This window comes from Archocentrus centrarchus, chromosome 6 (genome assembly GCF_007364275.1).
Source record: "Archocentrus centrarchus isolate MPI-CPG fArcCen1 chromosome 6, fArcCen1, whole genome shotgun sequence".
NCBI lineage: Eukaryota > Metazoa > Chordata > Actinopteri > Cichliformes > Cichlidae > Archocentrus > Archocentrus centrarchus.
This window is the reverse complement of record NC_044351.1, coordinates 17,444,174-17,467,066: the sequence shown is the minus strand read 5'-3', so window position 1 is coordinate 17,467,066 and position 22,893 is coordinate 17,444,174. Positions and strand designations below refer to the sequence as shown.

The following is a 22,893-nucleotide window of genomic DNA, read 5'->3' as shown; positions in this document are numbered from 1 at the left end:
TACCGCCACAAAACGAAATACTGAGTTCGGTGTGCACACTGGGACTTTTGTCATTTTGTTTATGTTTATTATCTGGCTTACACACATATTCACATTAAAAAAGTATCCCTATTGTACACCCAAAATCATAAGGTTAATATCACAAGGAAGATTATACGAAAAAACCATAACTAATGTGTTTACCATTGTCATGATGGTGATCGTTATTTATTTCAATTACATTATTATTTAATTTACATCTGCAACATAGTGTCATTCAAATTCATTTGAGTGCTCATTGTAAATATGCCAAAATGAACCACGATGTAGTAACAATGTGATCAGATGGATCAAATATCACAGGCACAAATGCGGGGAAGGAGGGGGGGGTCATTACATCAAAGCATTTGGAAGAATGGAAATTCAATCCATTTAAAATGTTACAGAGGGAACGCAAAGAGGAGGCAGTGCCAACACGACCAAACTTTCCTCCCATCATCATAATTAGCAGCAGCGTAGCCTGCTCTGAGTGAGCGTGTGTGTGTGTATGTTTGCGTGTGTTTGTGCAGTCAGATCTTGCACAGCGAGAAAGACCTCCCCGGTCCACATTGGTCTGTGTTTTTGGAGGCTAACCTGTGGGTCGGTGCACCGCTGTGAAAAGCATGAAAATTGGGATCCAGCATCTCACAGGACGAGCGACAGGAAGGTGCGCACCAACGAGCTGAGCCCTCAGGGTGAGCACACACAAGAAGTTTTTCATTCAAGACATTTTTCGCTGCTTTTTCACTTTGCCGTGTGGCTGCCAGACTGTTTACGTTTATAATTCAGTTTTGGGTTTGGATAGTGATCATTAATTTTTAGAAAGCACCCTTTGCACCCGCTTGTTCTTGTGTACTTTGTAGAGTAATATCTTCTGAGTCTCATTTAACAGTTGGGGGCTTGGTTGAGTGTTAGTGATATTTGACAGGAAGGTGGCATTTCTTTTGCTTGCTCTTCAGTTCTCTCAGAGTTAACATGAGACGTGTGTAATTCAACAGAATACCATGCAGCAGCTCTCAGTCACTTCATTGGTTTTAATTAGCAGGCGCCCTGCTGGATTTCAGTCATAACTCATCAGGCGTCCTCCCTCGGTCCCGTTTCCAGAGTGGTAAATTGTCTGTTGTGGCCGCTTTATTCGTGACAGCTGTAAAGAAGGAGACAACTTACAAACGTCATTGCAGCTGTAAATGAAATCTTTTGCCAAGTGTTTTAAGAGGCCAGTACAACCCAAAACCAAGCCTTTGCACCAAATTCAGACAAACAATAAAATGTGTGTAACACACAAATAGCTCTTTCATCTGTTTTCTTGACATATTGTCTGCCTGAACTTTGGTTTGTTGATAGTTCAAATGGTTTACAGCCTTCTTTAATTGAAGGTCTGAGGTTGCATATTATATTACGAAATCATTTCATAATACTTAAGTGCAGATTCCCATACAGACTGTGCGCTTCGTTGCCCGTAGCAGCCGAAACAATTTGATACCTGAACACAACAATCTACTTGTCAGCAGCAGAAACATGCTGGGTTTCCTTATTTAAATGGACAAATCAGCCTCCAGATTAGTTAACTGTTGTGTTGGAGGAAGGCATGAAGGGCGCTCGGGGTTAGGAGGACAGAGCCACTCTTGTATTTTCTAATGTGATTCAGCAGTCAAAATTCCCATCCATATGCCTTTCCCGGAGCAATCTGCAGCCAACCGTGGCACATTAATGTGGCTCTAGTGAAGTCACGGGGCTCTCAGGATGAATGTAAATGTGTATTTCTTTATTTGTTTTATGTCTTTGGAATACAAAGGGTATCTCTTTCTGGTTACAGAAAGGCTAGCATGCGCTGCTGAACCAGATTCTTAAAATACATGCAGTTTTTGCAGAGTGTTGGCTGCTGAAGTTAAACATGTCAGGCAGCAGTGTGGTGAGAGTAACCAGGTATGTTTTACAGCAGCTGGCTGGGGTTCTTTCTTGGGAAAAAGTGGTGAAATTTGAGCATGATGTTTGTTTATGATCCTGTCAAGAACAATAAAATTGAACAAATGCTGACATTTAGATTTATTGGACAGAAAACAGCATGTGCGAATTAAAACAAAACAAGAAATGCAAGACAATTCTAATGCATTTCAAGTTAATGTAATGTGACGTGTGAGAAGACACATAGAAATCTTTCAGAAAATGTTCATCCTGCATGGATATACATATATATATATATATATATATATATATATATATATATATATAGTTTTATGTGTTGCCCATTAACATGTACAGAGAATTAGCTTGTATAGGTCTTGCACTGGGAGACATGAGATGTGAGCCCTTGTTCTGTCTGTCAGCCATGGGAATATAGCGCCTGAGTGTGAGTGCTGGCTTCCAGGGTTTAGTGTGTACATGCAGCAAGTAGAAGTTGTCTTCAAAAAGATCAGACAGCCTTGGTCAGACATCAAGGTCCTGATGTCCAGTTTTGCATCATGGTGCGATTTGGTTACAGCCAACTCCAGACGGACCTTGAAATGTTACACAGTTTTAAAGGTCAGATTCCACATATTGTGCTGCGCTCCTTCGGTATTCAGAGGAAATTTTTTAGCCACCGCACACTTTGAACTCCTTGTTTGTGGCAGCTACGCTTCCTTGTTTGAATAAGGTCTCCTTCCAATTTGCATCAAATATCCTGTTTTTATTTGCCTGCCACTGTCTATGTGAAATGTTCCTGCTTGGAGGAAGCAGTGGAGGCAAGACCTTGAAAATGCAACAACTAGATTTCAAGAATGTGAATTGTATAAAAGTAACTTTGTGTTTCTTTAAAGAAGCCTGGACAAAGAATTTAACAAGGAAAAAAGGAGAACAAAGTCGCATCGTCAGTTGCTGTTAGGTAAGCTGTAATACAAGAGTTAAGACGTCCATCCTGCACATAACAGAGAAAAGAGATTTTTCCCACATCTTATTTGTTACTTTAAAATAGAACATCCTGGGATCTTTTGTATTTAACACTGAATAATAAAAAAAAATTAAATCCCTGTAATGCCACCACATCTATGCTCTAAGGTTGGGTTGTCTCCTCTCTGTCTACATCACATAATTTGTCTGTGTTGGTGCACTTTAGAGAACAAACCGCTGCTGATGTGTGCTGTTACTTGGCTCAGGTCTTGCATCTGATGCCAGGTTGTTTTGTCATTCACTCACTCTTGTCCACAGCAAATCCATTAATGGAGTGACACTGGACTGATATCTGAAGGATTTTCATATTACAGCTAATGCAGTGCACCCTTGGTGCGCTGGAGCCTGGTATTGGAAAAGGCTGTGTCAAATACTAATTTACTCAGTGACTTCACTTTCAAGGAAATAAGCAGCAGTTAAATATCACACTGAGTACTGATGTCAAATGCATTAACCCGTAATGCAAGTCCTGCTGCAGTGTTGGCTGTAATAGGCAGATATAGACTGCTTGATAGACAGCTTTATAGAAGGCAGAGTAATTTGAAGGAGCTCTTTGTTTGTTGAATAAAAGTCCTACTGTACCAGCCTGGCTGGTATAAAAGTGTCTCTTGTCCAAAGAAGGGGTGGGCAGAAATGGTGCTGTCTAATGTCATCAGGGTTATTGTAATCCATACTGGGAGTTGACCAGGAGAACAAAAGTATTCAGATCCCCCCTTTTTTTTTCTTTTCCTGTTTTAGGTTTCTGCTCCCTTTGTGAATATGCAACATGACTGACAGCTAATACTGAAACATTTCATCATGAAGGTTTCATTTAAAACGCAGAGAGAGATTTCTTTTGTTTTCATGACAAAACTTCTATAACCAACTTCCTTCACGCTTCCAAAAGCCCTTCAATGCACAAAATTTGGAGTATGGTAACTGGAACTGAAATGATTGATTAGTATGTTGCCAGAAAATGTTCTCTGGTTTAAGGTTATCAGATATGAGAATTCTCAGATTTACATTAATGCCATCTGAATATCTTTGGGTATAACACTGGGAATTCCTCTATTTTTTTTTTTTTCTTTTTGACATTATATGAATTGAAGGAGCCCCATCCAGTGCATACCTCGCCTCTTGCCCTACGTTAGCTGAGATAGGTTCCAGCCCACCTCCTGGCAACCCTGAACTGGATAAAAGTAATGGACTGCATTATCTCATTATTCCCTTTAAAGACTAATAGATTGGAGTACTCATGACATTACTTTTGCGTTACTCAGCAACAAGAGGGTATGGATTGAGATGCATTGTCCCATTTACCAGTTAACATTATAAACCTCAGGGTAGAGTCCCACACAATGGTACAAATCCCTATCCTAATGATGACACATGAGTTTTCTTTTAGTGTTTAAGTATTAACACAAAGCAGATAGCAAAATTGAAAATCAGCTCATGGTGCAGATAACTGAAGAACCTTTGTAAACCAAGTAATGACTGAGTGTGTCCTGTGCAGGAGTGGGCCTGCATTATGCTGTGTTATGGGGAGTTGGTTGGGTAAATACCTTAGATGCATTATTGTGTTTCTTGAGGCATTCGTGAGCAGTTTTTGCCATTTGGTGATGTACGTTGTCCTTCTGGGAGAGACTCCTGCTGCTGTCTGGCAGAGCTTTTCCAGTTCTTTCCAGCTGAATGTTGCATTTTGACAAGATGATCAATGTAGATGCAAATACATACATATACATGTACATACCCAAACATATGCATGTATAGGAAAGAACATGATGGTTTGTATTGCCTGTAAATAAGCAACAAAGTATGTTTTAGCAGAACTTAGATGGAGTCAAATGAATATGTCAATGCACTGAAAGATGTCTGCCTCATATATTAATGTTTTGCACACCTGCTGTATTGTTTTACACTGGAGCTGCATGTTGTTCTGCTTGCATATCATTACAGATATCTTAGATCCATATGAATTCCGTACCTTCTTATTCCTCTTCTGCTGATCAATAGGGAACCATGTGCAGCTCCCTGAGCCCCAAACAGGCCACCGGCCCCGGCCTGACAGACATGCAGCAATACCAACAGTGGCTTTCCAGTCGACATGAAGCCAGCCTGCTGCCCATGAAGGAAGACCTGGCCCTGTGGCTCACTAATATTCTTGGTAAGTCACACTCACGAGCAAGAAACACATGCATCCTTACTGCTAAAGGCCAGAATATTTATTTATTTATTTATTTATTTTTTTTTTTTTTTGTCAATGTGAGCATTTGCATTTAAGTCATGATCAGGGTTATGTGGTATTTTATAATATGGTTTAATTCTCTACACATAGTGAAGTTATTAATGCTGTTACATTTCTTGAATTATTAAGCCTCAGCATAGTTAAAAATGGCTGTGAATGATTAATTTCTTGGATATTTTGCTAGCTTTGCTAAAAAAAAAAAAACAAGGTGTAGTTGTAGATTCATTGGATACATGGCCTTAGAAATAGCATGGCTTTGAAAAATCCTGCACATTTAATTGTTTTGTCTTTTACATAAATTGAACAGGTTATTGCTGGTGTAAACACCCCTGCAGGGGACTAGGATCAATCCGAACCTCATTACCAACTATTTTAAAGTCACCAGATTATGTTGACCAGTTCCATTTGCAACGCTCCTCCATAGATTTACCTTAAATGAAAAATGAACACCATTAACTGTTCTTAAATAATGCACAGTGGGTGGGAGCATCAGCATGTGCATGGATGTGGTTGCAAAATAAATCGCTCTGTGCGGTGTACTTCTCTAACAGTGTGGTCACAAAACAAAAGCACAATGCACTTTGATCTGATCTGAATGGGTGTGTATGAAGGAGTTTTGCAGGTTACCACATCAGACTCAGTTTTTGTTGCTATTTTATTTGTTCTAATAACCAGGTAGAAATTAGTAGCTGAACATTAAATCATTAAATATGGATATTATTAGTGAAATACCTTAGAGAAACACCAACAGTAATTTCCATGACATCTTCTTGAACATTCTTGCATCAATGACTTGCCAGAGTCAACATATTAATATTCTCACCAAGGCTGACACCAGAGTAAGAATTATGTATTTGTTAGCTGGATTTCAGAGTTGTCTGTTGACCAGTATTTCATCAGAATATAATAAAGATCTGTTTGAAATGGGCTTCTCAAAATTTTGATGACTGTCAGTTTAGCTAGAAGAGAATAGTGGATGCTTCACCATTTCTTGTTGTACTCACAGGCTGCATAAAATGTAACCAAAAACTGCCACTGGCCCTGGTGTTAAAGGCCTCATAGACTATGCTGTTTGTTTAAAATATGCTTAAGACTGACTGTATGAGTAATGACTGGGAGTTACCCCTGGACACATGCACACAGGCAAACAGACACCTCTCGAACCAATGGTAAGGTCTCTGAAACTCTCTCATGTCTGTGTGTAAACAACTTAAAACAACTTTAGTATCTTCCATATCATCTCTGGCAGTCTATGTGTTTGCACTGGAACCAGCTGAGCCAGAAAGCTATGCAACTGCAGAGTTCATAAGCAGGAACATACAAGTGTTTCCAGTGAACAAACAGTACAGAATTAATTTGTTGATTTAGGCCAAGTTCTCTATTTGCTCAGCATTTTTTATTCTGAGAAACAATATGCTGACATGCTTGATTACAGTTTCAGGTGAGAGCAGCCATGTGGCCCACTGACTGAGTGGGTGGCATATATTTGGTTATACTGATGAGTCATTGTTGTCAAAGCAGCAACAGCCTGGCTGGTATTGTTTTCATCTCCTGAGTCTGTCTATGTGTGTCATCATGGCAAAATGTGCTCCTTGAGACACCTACTCAAGCAGTAACTACCACAAAGGTGGTTTAAAGAACTTGGCAGGTGTTTATACTCTTGTGTCTGCCTGTGTGTGTCTGTGGACAGTTGTTTCAACAATAGCCCTGCAACTTGGCAAGAGACACCCGCAAAACTTAACAGGTATGTATGGTGTGTAATTTAAACAAAAAAGGAGTCTGAGTTTGAAGATGGTCTGAGAGCTCATTGTAGCTGATATATTCCCATTGTGAGATGATCTCAAGGCAGATTGAAGGTACTGGCCAACTTATAAGATTAAATATTTAAGTTTAAATACTTCTATAAGAGCACCGTGAGATATATTTTCCTCTCACAGCATGGAGCAAGGGTCGTATGAGTAGAGTATAAGACTCACTGAGTGTTTCTCAAGATTTCAATCTCTCTTTTCTGGGCTCAATTGCAACATTTGGAACTCATTAAACATTGAACCCCTAAACCCCTCCTCCAATAAGAAAGAGAAAAGGGATAAAAAAAAATCTCCAGTTTCTTTCCACAGACACCCCCCTGCCACCACCTCCTATTTCACGATGATCTAACTAAGAAAGAATGGTCCTCTGGAAGTCAGTCAACTGGACACCACATGTTGATCACCAATGTATCTCTGCAACTGCACAGGATAATGACATTACTGTGTACAAACAGATGCCACTTTTTTTTTATGCATCCTCACTGTTGGCATCCCATGGTGTATGACCAGGAAATCCCCCAGATTCTCCCAAATCATGTTGTACTATTCCAGCATTTGGCTGCTCCAGAGCTGCCACAAATCCAGCAGCAAAAGTGACGCTCGATCATTAAAACAGTTTTAAGAGTCAACAGCACTGCATCAGGTTCAGTGGCAACTTGGAATGAACTGGAGATTAAATTTTATTTCCTTATACTACATATATTTTTTAATTTATGGTGCGGCTCTGTCTTTATGTGTCCCCTGCTCAGGTCTGGAAATCACTGCTGAGAGCTTCATGGACCGCTTAGACAATGGCTTCCTGTTGTGCCAGCTGGCTGAGACACTACAGGAGAAGTTCAGGCAAAGTAATGGAGATCTGCCTAACCTTGGCAACAGCAAGGTACAGAGAAACTGCAGTAGTCCTGTGTGATGCAGGTTACAGTGAAAACACTAATCTGAAAGTTAAATCTTGGCTGAAAATGTTCCCAGACTAACTTTCAGCTTGAACGATTTCACAGAGGATTGTTTCTGGGTATGAAAACATCATTTGAGCAGATACTTATTAGGTCAGATTGACTGACAGTCACTATTTAAAACCATTTCCACAGACAAGGGTCTTTTTCACATCTAAAGACAAAAATCCCAAAACACAACACTTGGAAAGTAACACAGAGACAGAGAGACACTCTTGTTGACTGTGCCGAAGAATTCATAGTTTGCGAAGAGCTCCACAATTTTAGAAAGAAGTGCACAAAATGTGGGTTGGGGGATGGGGGCCTCCTGCCTTCAACAGGGCAAAAAAGAAAAAAAAAAAAAAATAAGGCTAGCAAGGACACGTTAACTGATGGGGCCCCACATCCCCTGTGAGATTTGGGAGAACGGCTTTAAATGTTCTTTTCTTGTGAGCCTTGACTGAGGGTTTAATGAATTTCATTAAAAGGGGCCTTATCTGCAATTTATCCCAATTAGTCTGTGCAAATCTATATTTATACAACACCAGTCAAAAGTTTGTCCAAACTTTTGACTGGTGCTGTATATCTTGGACATTTTAATAGTATCTGCATTTATTACAGATATTTACATGCTCAAGTGACAGCTGAGCTCAGTGGCATCATAGTGCAGAGACATGGTGATTAGATCATGCTTCTGTTCAGAAGGAAAGAAGCAAAAGATGTTTGTTGGTTCTTCAGTGAGAGTTGTTGATGTTTGCACTGAAGTATTACTGTGCTGATGACAGCGGGTCTTCTGATCTCAGTGTGAGTGCAGGAGCACAGATGTGAGGAAATACTTGAGGTCAGTGACCGTGGGACAGCAGAGGAGCTGCTGAAATAGAGGAGTCTATTGATTGTGAATACCAACAGAGAGAGCGAGAGGGGAGTCCTGAGATGGGATTTAAAATGAAACAAAGCTGCATTACGATTTTGTGCAGTCAACATGATTTAACTCTGTTTGTCCACATTAAGTGGATTCAGATTAATCGTGTTATCCATGTCTGATACACAGTATGTCATCTTATGAGTCTTTATGCTTGTCATGGCATTTTATCAGCTCTAGTTGTTTACTACTGTATCACAGTTCACCACTTAAAAGAAAACATCCATCTGTGTTCAAGCCCTGTTATAAGCTGATATGGTGTGTGAAGTGGAACTGGGACTACAGCACAGGGATACTATAAATCACTTGCTGTCCTCCAGACTTCTTCCCATGTGTTTACATCAATCAATATCAACTCCAGATGAACGAAGATTATCGTCTTTTTGTCATAGCACTCTGACATGCCAATTTTTGTGCAACCACTTCAATAGCTGTGGAAATTTATTGCCGTAGCACTAAAATTTAGAGCAATGTTCAAGACGTGATTATACCATATTTCTGCAGGAGAGCGACATGAAAAGTTCAAACATTCTAAATAAATAATACTGACCAAAAGATTTCACAGAGGAAGGGGGGGGGGGGGGGGGGGTCGTGTAGCTAGAGACAGCAGCTGGTTATCTCAGCTGAAAGGCTTGGAGGGGAAAAAGTATCCTGGCTCTGTACAAAGCTCATGAAATCTCTCCGCTTACACCCATAAAGCTCATCATATATTTGCTTAACTGGCACAAAAACAAAGGTGTCAATCGAAGACAGTTCAACCTCCAACTTACTGATATGATAACAGTATAATCTTCACATCTAACTCTTAAAGTAAGAGTGTAAATATATTTTTAAAGTGTCAAACTACTCATTTCATGTGCACATGTTGAGGTGTTTAAAATCTTTGAATGAAATCATTTGATTATAGCTGTCATTGCTCATTTCAAGCATAGCAGTTCTTTTTCCTAATTATTATTTCCATATGTTTAAAGAGAATCTCTTCCAGAGGTTCTTTACCTTCTGTGCAATCATTAGACATGCAAAGGTGCAGATCATTTGGCAGCCAGAGCAGAAAAAAATAACACACTGTTCTGATTGTTAGATCAAAAAACACTGGCAAAGTTGTCTAGATTATTTATCTGGGAATGCAAAGTCTTTTAGCACAAAAGATCTCCTTAAAAAAAAAAAAGTCTAAAGGAAAGCCTGGAATGAAAAGAAAAATACCCACTAAAGCTTGCATAGTTCCAGCATGAGCTCATTCCACCTTTCTCAAAGCACAGACACACACATCCTGTATAAAACCACAGCAAAGCGCATAAATCTCCCTGAACAGACCGTGTGGGGGCTGAAATCTATAAGCATGTCATTTGAGCCCAAATCATAGCCAGCCTGGTAAAGTAGCACAGGTTTTCAAACCCGTCATATCCCATATTGATCTGAATGGAAAAAAGGGCCCTTGATCCTGGACTGAAACCAGAGCCTCAGCAGACATCAGTGTGGATATAGAGAATGTGGCTCTATGTTCTGATGGAGCTCTGGGTATTGGTTTGAACAAGTCACTCTGGAGGACTTTTGTTCTTTCTTTGTCAAACACAGAATAAGACAAGAGCTAATGTTCAAATCAGTGACTTTATTTAAGTGAAAGTTAGGGTCTCTATGTCTGTAACAGAGAATTCCCAATCGGAGGATACCATGTCGGCAGAGTGCCCCGTCTGGCTCCTTCTTTGCAAGAGACAACACAGCCAACTTCCTGGCCTGGTGTCGGGAGGTCGGAGTTGGAGAAACATGTCTGTTTGAGTCAGAGGGTTTAGGTGAGTCCTTTTTTTTCTCTTCCTGCAAAAATGTCAAGATGTAGGACAAACCGGGTCCATAAACAGGCATCACTTTCCTCACAGAGATACAGTTCTGTATGGTTGTCACTGGCACTGCCAGGACAGTAGACTCAGATTTCGATCTCCTGTGAATGGCCTGATTGTACAGGTACAGTGTCACGCAGGTTGGCCTCCTTCCCTCTTCTCCCCTCTGAGGATTAGAAGCCTCGCATCACCAGGCTGAGCCTCACCTTCTTTGACATGCACAAAAAAGCTCCCAGCCTGGAGCACACTGACTGGAGTAGCTCTACCTGACAGTAAGGGAATCTCAGACAGTGTACTCACACACAAAATATCTCAAGTAAAAACTAAGGGAGCATGGACACAAAGGTGTGATATGGTAAGAAAGTAGGCCAACATTATGCAAATGTTTTCCTCAGCTCACAGTAGGGATATTTTTCTCTCTTCCTCATTCGCTCTCTCAGTGTTTATCTGCGTCGCTCTGATCTTTCGCAAAGCTTCCTTGCATGCTATTTCACTGAATGTCCTTCCAGCTAAGATATGTCTGGACTGAAATATTTCCTTTGTAATCAGATGTGACCCTGACAGGAACACAAATACCTAGAATATTCATACATTCTTCCCATTTTTGACAAAAGGTTGATCAGCCATTGCTAAAAATATTCAAGCTATGCAAATCATTTCTGGATTCCAGAATATACACACAGTAAGCTATCTGCAATAAACTATAATTACCTTCAAATCCAGTGGACATGTGATTGTGATAAAATGCTTCGGTGAACAACCCAGCTGACAAAATGTCTTCTCTTTCTTTCTTTCTTTCTCTCTCTTTCCTCCCTCCTTTCTTTCTCTGGATGGATTTATCAGTTCAGCAGTAGGTGTAACAACATCAGGTTTGCAGTGGATATTCTGTCTATAATGCATGGTGTGGTGTGTCACATTATTCATGCTTTGTGTGTCCACAGTCTGGTCTGGTCTATTCTTTGCCGTGGTTAACATTACCCTCTAAAGTGGTTAAAATTAACATGTGAGCAATATTATTTCCATTTGATTTGGGATGAACAGGATTGGAGGGGAACATGTGAATGCATGATGTTCATAAGCTGATTTTTATGTTCATCTCACCATCACACGGCCACTCATCCTCATTCATCACCTTCTTCCAGATACATTACAATGTTTTAATTACCAAATTCTAAAACTTGATCTCTTCTTGCAGTTCTTCATAAGCAGCCGCGAGAAGTGTGCCTCTGTCTTTTAGAGCTGGGTCGAATAGCATCACGGTATGTTCTTGGTTTTTAGATTTTCCTGTCTATTTTTTCAGTATAATTATTTGGATTGTTTTGTGAAACCATTCTTAATTCACTTGTCTCTTTGTTTCCTTATCTAGGTACAATGTGGAGCCTCCTGGCCTTATAAAACTGGAGAAAGAGATTGAACAAGAAGAGAAAGTGGCTCTACCTCCTCTGTCACCTGTATCTCCAGCTCAGCCTATCCCTCCTTCACCTTCTTCATCTCCTTCCCCATCTCCAGTTCCTACCAAAGTGACTTCTACCAAAAAAAGTACAGGGAAGCTGTTGGATGATGCCGTAAGTTAGCACGTGTTCATCTCTGGTTGAGGTTTTGATTTCTGATACTGGACATAAGATATCTGTAAATTGTGTGTTTTTATCGATACAGGTAAGACACATCGCTGATGATCCGCCTTGCAGATGTGCAAATAAGTTTTGTGTAGAAAGACAGTCGCAGGGTCGATATCGTGTTGGGGAGAAGATGCTCTTTATACGGGTGAGTGTATTACAGTACTGTGCAAAAGTCTTGATCAACCCCTCATTTCTTTGTATTTTGCTTCCAAGGAGCCAGACTTTATTGGACTTTTCTTAGGTAGTCTTGAGCAGTAGTTCTCCAGGCTTTCTGCAGGTCTTCCAGAGTTTTTCTAATGATATTGGCTGCTTTCTCATTTTCAGTCCAGTTGGTGTACCTGACCATTTTCAAAGGAATGTTTTTTTGTTTGTCAAGTTGCTTAACACTGACTTTTTTTATGCTCATTCAAGCATAAAAAAGGCATCTAACTCAAGGGATGAACCAGTATTGTGTCTACACATAACAGACAACTTAGCAAAGAACCAGTTTTAAATCTTTTGGCACTTTGTTACTAGCAGCCTATTACAAAAGCACACCATTTTTTCCCCATTTCTTTGGTTGAATCTATGAAAAATACCAAAGATAACACAGTTTGACAAACATAAAATTGTATTTTTAACCCACAAGGTGATTCCAAAAGAATCTATTAGCCAAAAACTTGGCATATCTCTGCATGGTGTGCAGAGTGTCCTTAAAAAATTGAGGAAACAGATCATGTGGAGGACAAAATAAGAAGTGACAGGTATGTCTGTGTAGATTCTCAGTTATTCAGGTCATAGTAGTCTCTGGAGCTTGAAAAAGGCGACTGGACTTCTTTTTGTTTCTTGAAGACGTTTCACCTCTCATCCGAAAGGCTTCTTCAGTTCTCAACCAAATGGTGGAGAGACCCAGGTATTTAAACCCCTGTGGGCGTAGTCCCCTGGAGGTGGTTATGACCCTCTATTGATCATGTGCTTGAACACATGTGCCCAGGTGTGAAGGGGGCGTGGGTCATATTTAATCAGTGGTTTCAGTTGAAACCAATTTAGGACTCCGCTCCATTGTTTCCTGTGGCCTATTGAGGTCACTGGAACAAAGGTGTGAATGTGGGTTGAGACGTCTGGGAAGGGAGCTCAGGACAGCACTGTAAGCGGGGGAAAGTTGGTGACGTAATCCACCTCCTCTGTTCAATGATGGTTGTTCACAGTGGACATAGATGGCTTCTTTCACTCCTCTTTCAAACCATCTGTTTTCCCTGTCCAAAATGTGGACATTGGCATCCTCAAAAGAGTGCCCTTTTTCCTTCAGATGCAGATGTACTGCTGAATCTTGTCCTGTCGAAGTGGCTCTTCTATGTTGTGCCATTCGTTTGTGAAGAGGCTGTTTGGTTTCACCAATGTAGAGGTCCGAGCACTCTTCACTGCACTGAACAGCATACACTACATCGCTGATCTTGTGTTTGGCGGGTTTGTCCTTGGGATGAACCAGTTTTTGTCTTAGGGTGTGACTTGGTTTGAAGTATACTGAGATGTCATGCTTGGAGAAAATTCTTCTGAGTTTCTCTGACAAGCCTGACACATATGGGATGACAATGTTGTTCCTCTTGTCCTTCCCATTCTCTGTAGTTTGTGTTTGGCCTTCATTCCTGTGCATCTTAGCTGATTTGATGAAGGCCCAGTTGGGGTAACCGCATGTTTTGAGGGCTTTCTTAATGTGTGTGTGTTCCTTATGCTTCCCTTCTGCCTTAGAGGGAACACTTTCCGCACGGTGTTGTAGGGTCCTGATCACCCCAAGTTTGTGTTCCAGAGGGTGGTGGGAGTCAAAGAGGAGATACTGGTCTGTGTGTGTGGGCTTCCGGTAAACTTCAATGTTGAGGCTTCCATCTTCCTCGATAAGCACCGCACAGTCCAGGAATGGTAACTTGTTATCTCTGGTGCCCTCCCTGGTAAAACGTATGTATTTATCCACTGAGTTAATGTGACGAGTGAAGGCTTCTACTTCTTGGGTTTTGATTTTGACCCAGGTGTCATCTACATATCTGTACCAGTGGCTAGGTGCCTTCCCTTTGAAAGAACCAAGAGCTTTACTTTCCACTTCCTCCATGTAAAGGTTGGCTACAATGGGAGACACTGGGGAGCCCATGGCACATCCATGCTTCTGTCTGTAGAATCCATCATTGTATTTAAAATATGTTGTGGTAAGGCAGAGATCTAAAAGTGCACAAATCTGATCTGGGGTGAAGCTGGTTCTGTTCAGTAAGGAATCGTCTTCCTGTAGTCGTCTTCTGACGGTCTCCACTGCCTCAGTTGTAGGTATGCAAGTGAAAAGTGAAACCACATCAAAGGACACCATGGTTTCATCTGGATCCAGTACAAGATTCTGGACCTTGTTAGTAAAATCTGTAGAGTTTTCAATGTGGTGGGGTGTGATGCCAACAAGCGGTGATAAGATGGTGGCGAGGTGTTTGGAAATGTTGTAGGTGACCGAGTTTATACTGCTGATAATGGGTCGAAGTGGGACTCCTTCTTTGTGGATCTTTGGGAGTCCATAAATGCATGGAGTGGCTTCTCCAGGGTACAGGCGGTAGTAAGTGGGGCGGTCAATGGCTTTTTCCTTTTCAAGTTGTTGCAGGCAGCAAACAACTTTTTTCTTGTAGTTGCTTGTGGGATCACGTCTCAAGACCTCATAAGTATTGTTGTCACTGAGGAGTGTAGTAATTTTGTTGTGGTAATCCGATGAATTCAGCACAACTGAACTGTTTCACTTTTCACTTGCATACCTACAACTGAGGCAGTGGAGACCGTCAGAAGACGACTACAGGAAGACGATTCCTTACTGAACAGAACCAGCTTCACCCCAGATCAGATTTGTGCACTTTTAGATCTCTGCCTTACCACAACATATTTTAAATACAATGATGGATTCTACAGACAGAAGCATGGATGTGCCATGGGCTCCCCAGTGTCTCCCATTGTAGCCAACCTTTACATGGAGGAAGTGGAAAGTAAAGCTCTTGGTTCTTTCAAAGGGATGGCACCTAGCCACTGGTACAGATATGTAGATGACACCTGGGTCAAAATCAAAACCCAAGAAGTAGAAGCCTTCACTCGTCACATTAACTCAGTGGATAAATACATACGTTTTACCAGGGAGGACACCAGAGATAACAAGTTACCATTCCTGGACTGTGCGGTGCTTATCGAGGAAGATGGAAGCCTCAACATTGAAGTTTACCGGAAGCCCACACACACAGACCAGTATCTCCTCTTTGACTCCCACCACCCTCTGGAACACAAACTTGGGGTGATCAGGACCCTACAACACCGTGCGGAAAGTGTTCCCTCTAAGGCAGAAGGGAAGCATAAGGAACACACACATTAAGAAAGCCCTCAAAACATGCGGTTACCCCAACTGGGCCTTCATCAAATCAGCTAAGATGCACAGGAATGAAGGCCAAACTCAAACTACAGAGAATGGGAAGGACAAGAGGAACAACATTGTCATCCCATATGTGTCAGGCTTGTCAGAGAAACTCAGAAGAATTTTCTCCAAGCATGACATCTCAGTATACTTCAAACCAAGTCACACCCTAAGACAAAAACTGGTTCATCCCAAGGACAAACCCGCCAAACACAAGATCAGCGATGTAGTGTATGCTGTTCAGTGCAGTGAAGAGTGCTCGGACCTCTACATTGGTGAAACCAAACAGCCTCTTCACAAACGAATGGCACAACATAGAAGAGCCACTTCGACAGGACAAGATTCAGCAGTACATCTGCATCTGAAGGAAAAAGGGCACTCTTTTGAGGATGCCAATGTCCACATTTTGGACAGGGAAAACAGATGGTTTGAAAGAGGAGTGAAAGAAGCCATCTATGTCCACTGTGAACAACCATCATTGAACAGAGGAGGTGGATTACGTCACCAACTTTCCCCCGCTTACAGTGCTGTCCTGAGCTCCCTTCCCAGACGTCTCAACCCACATTCACACCTTTGTTCCAGTGACCTCAATAGGCCACAGGAAACAATGGAGCGGAGTCCTAAGTTGGTTTCAACTGAAACCACTGATTAAATATGACCCACGCCCCCTTCACACCTGGGCACATGTGTTCAAGCACATGATCAATAGAGGGTCATAACCACCTCCAGGGGACTACGCCCACAGGGGTTTAAATACCTGGGTCTCTCCACCATTTGGTTGAGAACTGAAGAAGCCTTTCGGATGAGAGGTGAAACGTCTTCAAGAAACAAAAAGAAGTCCAGTCGCCTTTTTCAAGCTCCAGAGACAAGAAGTGACAGGCTTAAAAAACTGTTTACAGCAGATGAACAGCATCTGAAATATGGAAAAATAAAAATAAATCCGGCGCCCGGGTGGCTTAATGGTGAAGCCGGTGACCGCATACACATATGCGGGTTCGAGTCCCGGCCTGTTGCCAATTTACCCGCGTGTCTTTCCCTGTATCTTTCAAGAATCAAGAATGCCTTTATTAGTCCCACAAATGGGGAAATTGCAGTTAACATTTCCCCCATTTCCTGTCTCTCTCTCCACTGCTGATAAAAGCTGTTGTGGCCAAGAATGCAAAAAAAAACCCCCAAAAAACCTGACACAGGACCTGAGAGATACTTCTAGTCCATCAGTTGATCCATCTACTCTTCACTGAAGCCTCATCAGAAACGGTTTCAGTGGAAGAATGGCTTCTTCAAGAATGGCTGTCAGAAAGGAAACAGGGAGAAAAAGTTGAGGTATGCTAACTTACACACAAACTGGACTGAAAATCAAAGTGGTGAATCTAAATTTACAATTTTTGGTCCAAATTATCATCAGTATGTCAGGACAGGAGAGAGGTACAACAGTGTCTACAGTCATCTGTAAAACATGGTGGAGGCTCTGTCATGGTTTGGGGCTGCATTTCAGCCAGTGGTGTTGGAGATCTTATCAAAACTGATGGAGTTATGAATACAGAAAAGTACCTTCAGATTTTGAGTGTCTGATTGGCAACGCTTTCATTTTTCAGTATGACAATGACCAAGCACACTGTCAATGCAATAAAAGCATACTTGAATAGAAAAACACAATGGAATGCTATCAGTCACGGATTGGCCTCCTCAGAGGCTCAAGATTATTGAAGCAGTGTGGGCTCATCTTCACAGACAGCAGAACAAAAGGCAGCCAACACCTAAAGAAGAATGTCCTTCGAGAAGCCTGGAGAACTATTCCTGAAGACTAAAGAAATAACTTGAAAGCTTGTCAAAGAGAGTTCAGTCTGTGTTGAAGAATAAAGGTGGCCATACTAAATAATGACTTTTAAACTGGTTAGAATTGTACAAACTCTGTTTTTGCCTTATATACTGTATTTCCATGTATGTTTACATGTTTCAGTAAATTGCTGCACCTATTGTCCATTTTCTTAGCACAGTATAAAGAAATGAGGAATGGCTCGAGACTTTTGCACGGTACTGCATTTAATAATTACTTGCATATGAGGTTAGTGAATGATCTGGTTTTGAATAGTAGAGAAGTTCTGAGGTCACTGTGCCTTCAGCTTGCTATTATTATATTATTATACACTACTATTTTCATGAACTACAAATCACAGTCTCAGTCCAAATAATAATGACATCAATCCCATAGAAACAGTCACTGAAGCTTATCTTCAACGCACCGACATCACAATACACCAAAGTCAGAGGCAAATGTTGCACATTATACAATAATGTACCTATGAAATCATTACGCATATGCAGTAGATCATACATAATAAGCTTATACTAAATAAACTTATACTACAAATCAAAATTGTAAAAAATGAAAAGTATTCTCTTCTATCTGTGGAGAATCTGAGTAACTGTTTTATTTTTAATTATTCCATTCTTTTTATTTTCATTCCACTTTGCAGTTTATAGCAATAAGGTCCCACAGTGGAAAGCAAACTCTTTTCCACTCACATAGCAGACATGTGGGGCTGGCTTTGGCATCAAAGTCATCCATTGTGTCTACAATGCCTTTGCTTTGACAGTGTTTACTTTCATTTGCTGTAAAGAGAAAGCAACATCCACACATTCACTTATGATCCCACAACCAAGCATTCTCTTGGAATATATCTGACTATCTTACCCAGAACTGGCTGTTGCATTAAAATAATCATTCACAATCAGTCTATAAGCTCAGGAAATGTTACTCAACTTTCACTGAGTGGAGAGATAAATGCTTTTTGTGAAAGGAAAATGGAGAACAACAGATCAAAGAAGTAGCATCTCTCCCCTTGGAATCCTGGTTACTTGGCAACCCACAACTAGGATTTACACCTCCAAGGATGTGATTCATGCTGGCGGTATGTTTAGGAGGTGCAGACGTGCAAAAGGGAGTTTACTCTTCGAGGTCCTCTGCTGTTTGCCTATTGTATTGCAACTATTAATGTCAAATCCAAACCGAATCAAAAGCTAGTCATTGTAAAGTCTGGATTTGTAGTATTAGTGAGGACAATAAGGGTCTAATTTCAAATAAAAAAGTACTTCAAGCAAAAATGCCATGAGATACAATATGAAACAGTTTAAATCTGTATGAGAAACTCCAAGACAGACTTGCAATGTACAGTAAATCATATGATCACTGAGCACTGAAAAATTGTTAAATTACAGCAACATTATTACACATCTATAACCGTGTATCATCACGGATCGTAGTCACACCTACAGTATGTGAGATACTGCTTAGAATGACAAACAAAGCAAGTGTTAAGCCTGTTCCTCTGTCTCTCAGCCAGCACACTTCACGCTGAAGATGCGTTAATTAAAATTCCTCACATGGCTTTTTTTCCCCCCCAGCAGCTGCGTTGACTGAAAAGACATGAATACAGTAAGCCCAGTCACTGTCTGTAGGCAGCCGGGAGCAAGGACAGCAGTGACGTGCAGCAGATCTCACTTCACAATAATCTGAGCAGCTGGAGAGACTGACCTTCTCAGCTCCTGGAATAAATGAGCTGGTTGTAGCTTGAACAAGAGGGCAGAGAAACATCAGAGTGGTTTGGTGAGAAGTGCTGTCCCAGCTCAGCCCCGGGCCTCTGCCCTTCTCTGGCCTACCGAGGAGGGATTTGACTCCAGCAAGGGTCTCGTCCCAAAGCAGCATGATTGAAAACTCCTCTGCATCACACAGGTCCATTAAATCCACAATCACAAAGCCTGAGGGTTGGTGCTGGTGATTGGAGGCACTGCCCTCTAGATTGATTCTTTTAAGAGGCCTATAAATGTTGTATGTTATGCTGCTGGAGGGCAAGAAGCCTCATATCTGGCCAAACTGAGGTGACAATGAGGTAGTTTGCCCTTTTTAACTGTGTAGTGTTATTTGGTATTCGTCTGAATCATTTTTAGTGGTTTTTAAAGATAACTAAACAATCTTTATAATAACTTGTGTTGTTTTTACTCTTCTTCAGATAGGGGCATTCAGTAAATAAGCTTGTTTCCTCAGAGGTGAAATGGTGTGTTAATGAGGTAGAGGGGCAATAAGCCTCCATAGTGAGGCAGACATGTTTTATGTTCACAGCCTCTGGGAATGCAGGCGTCTGATCATCGAATATACCAGTGCCTTTTATTTCGTCTCTTTATTATAACTGGTGATGTTGCCATGGTAGCCAACCTTGGGAATGTGCCCTGATGTGGCAGGTGGCATCCTTTTGAAGCAAGTGTTGTAGAAAAAAGAAAGACTACAATTTTAACCACAGAACACATAATTTAAAGTTTTTTTGTTGTTGATTTTTAGTGGTTAAATCACCTTAATATTTTATAGCCATACTAGCTGATTGGTCTACCTGCTGGTCAGTTCACACCAGTAAAAATGTTCAGTGTAAGCAGAAGCTATCTCATCAGCATCACAGACTATATAAAAGCTGTACCAAATACCTAAAGACACCAAAAACATTCTTTGTATCAGCCTGTGAACATGTTTATTTCTGCTCTGAAGTTGTGAATTGTAACATGGGAGTCTAAGAGGATTGACTTGTTATTGGAGCCAGCCTCAAGTGCCCATTCAATGAATGGCACAATAATAACACAGGTTACTACTGGAAGATATTGTGGAGCGCTAAGCTATGAGCTAATGCTGGCAAGCATCATAATGTCTCACTCAGAAGGAATTTTAATAACTGCTGATCATTTCATGTGTCCTGTAGCACTAAGTCAAAACTTAGTGCCCAGTACTTTGGTTTATGGTTTAGCCTTTGTGTTCAGGGCTACTTTATTTTTATCTGAGCATAAGGTCAAAGCACTGCTGTGCCTGCACAGTCTACTCACTGATAGGGTTAAGGAATAAGAGGTTTCTTAGTAGTCAATTCACCTAGACATTAGGGCAGCAGGGTTGATACAGGTTCCCTCCAGGGATACCATCCACTTTGGGACACACACATCAATCAACAAGCTTTGACATCAAAGCCATGCTTACATGTTCATTCAGCTTCAATCTAAAGCTTCAATCAGGGTAATGACATTAGTCCTATAGAAGGGCTCACCAGCATCTATTAAAGCACCCCTTTGACACACCAGCATCACAGCATAATCCCATTTCCTTCTGCAGATGCTGCACAATAAACACGTGATGGTGCGAGTCGGTGGTGGCTGGGAGACCTTCGAGAGTTACCTGCTGAAACATGACCCCTGCCGCATGCTCCAGATTTCCAGAGTGGAGGGCAAGATATCCCCCATCAGCAGCAAGTCCCCCACCATCAAGGACCTCAGCCCTGACAGCTACCTGGTGGTTGCAGCACACTACCGCAGCAAAAAGTGAAGACATGAGACTGAAAAACGCCATTAATAAAAGGACAGATGACTTTGTGCTGTTTATTTACTCTGTAGAGAGGGGGCATAGCTATGCAACATATCCCTGTTCTCATAAAGTAAACATTAAAGCTATAGTGCAGCGCCTTTCATAGAAAGTATTCTTTTGTCATCATGATGATTTTGTTTTTTTGGTTAAAAATCATTGTTGGGTGTTTTGGATGAAATTAGGGCTGGACTCATGTCAGTAGGCCTATGGGTGCTATTTAGTTTGACATAACAGCAAATAGCTTTGAAAATGTGTTCATCATTACAGTATCATTGGTTAACTCGGTGCAAGGAAAGCTGTAGATTTTCTTGAGATATGAGATTTTCTTGTTTTGAATTGTATTTGAAGCAATATGACATCCAGTAGGTAGAATATTTTCATCTTTTAGCTCCTAATATGAATATCTGTATTTGTACAAGGTAAAAATGCAAGTTTTTTAAATGAAATGAAGTTAGTGGTGGAGATGCTAGCACCTTTATGAAACTAGTATTCCTTGGCAACTTGATGTGGATTTTGTTGTTTTGTGTGTGCTAGTTTTGATTTCACAGTTTTTGATTTGTCATCAAACTGATCTTATCTAAATCTCTCATAGTGTATAAGCTCTAATGGGCCATGACTCAAACTGAATTTTACCTCCAACATTAGAAGAAGAATTTAACCCCCCCCCCCCCCCCCCAAAAAAAAAAAAGTAAATGCTTTACTTTATAGCTTGAATTCTTGTAAAAAAAAAAAAAACAAACAAACAAAAAACTCCCATGAAACCGAAATGTAATCATAAAATATTGTAGCTTTTTCTTCATGTATTTCTTAGTAGGCTAACAAAATGAAGCAAAGCTTGTATTGTTACATTTTGCATAACTGTTCTGCACATTTATATATTAGCATTTTCATTGTATTTTTCATTACTAGAATAGATGCTGTGTGTAACGATTTCTTCATCAGAGCACAATCACATGTACAAATCAGCCTCACTGGCATATGATTATTAAGTAGATTTACTCATTTAACGACTGCCATTCTTCAGTGTGTTGTATTGCTGACCTCTAGAGGGGGTGCAGGGATTTAAATATGATCTGCTTTTTAGGGGGTGTTCAATGCAGAGATGTCAATCTGCATTATAACTTGTGTTATTAATTTGTAGTACTTGATTCCTGGAGAATAAATATGTTGGTCTGGTATTATATTACAGGCTGTGCAAAGTAACCCTCAAGCTCAGTTCCTGATTTTAGTTGTAAATTTCCAATAAATTCTGAAAACTTGAAACTTGATGCAAGTACTCTGTCTTTTAATCTCTAAAGAAATGCTTGTCACTTAAAGAGTAGCCTGCTTTGGAATTCATTTTTTCATATGCATGAAAAACTTCTCTACTATCCAAAACCTTCTTGAAGGACATTCAAAGCTCTTATTTGGATGTTGGCCACATTCGGTTTCATTCTCCATCAAGATGATGCCGCACTGCTTCAATAAGGTTGAGGTCTGGACTCTGGGGAGGTCAGTCCATGACTGATAGTGTCCATTGTGTGATTTCTATCTATCTACATTGGCAGTGTGTTTGGGATCATCCTTACCTCCCCCATAATACTGATGATTTGAATGAAAAATTTCTAATTTGGATTCATCGCTCCATAAGACCTGTTTCCACTGATTTTCAGCCTTTTTATCCTGTTTCCCTTCCTTGAGAATGGCTTTCTGACAGCTAACTTTCCATGGAGACCATTTCTGATGAGGCTTTGGTGAACAACAGATTGACCAACTGAAGGGCCAGATTCTCAATGGATGTTTTTGTAGTTCTTAAAGAAATGAATTTCAGAT

At 40.7% G+C, this 22,893-nt stretch overlaps 1 protein-coding gene across 3 annotated transcripts; it reads left to right on the top strand.

The window, feature by feature from the left end:
• Window positions 1-429: 429 nt before the first annotated feature.
• On the top strand, window positions 430-21,754 carry gas2a (growth arrest-specific 2a). 3 transcript variants are annotated; one of them, XM_030731168.1, is made up of 9 exons: window positions 430-713; window positions 2,820-2,881; window positions 4,939-5,089; window positions 7,728-7,858; window positions 10,481-10,622; window positions 11,863-11,926; window positions 12,034-12,232; window positions 12,324-12,431; window positions 20,833-21,754. In XM_030731168.1, exons 3-9 carry the CDS (start codon window positions 4,945-4,947, stop codon window positions 21,040-21,042), a joined length of 999 nt encoding a protein of 332 aa, XP_030587028.1. In that variant the 5' UTR covers window positions 430-713; window positions 2,820-2,881; window positions 4,939-4,944; the 3' UTR covers window positions 21,043-21,754. The 3 variants fall into 3 exon arrangements, with proteins under 3 accessions (XP_030587028.1, XP_030587025.1, XP_030587026.1); XM_030731165.1 differs by having other exon boundaries at window positions 2,817-2,881; XM_030731166.1 differs by lacking the exon at window positions 2,820-2,881.
• Window positions 21,755-22,893: the final 1,139 nt, after the last annotated feature.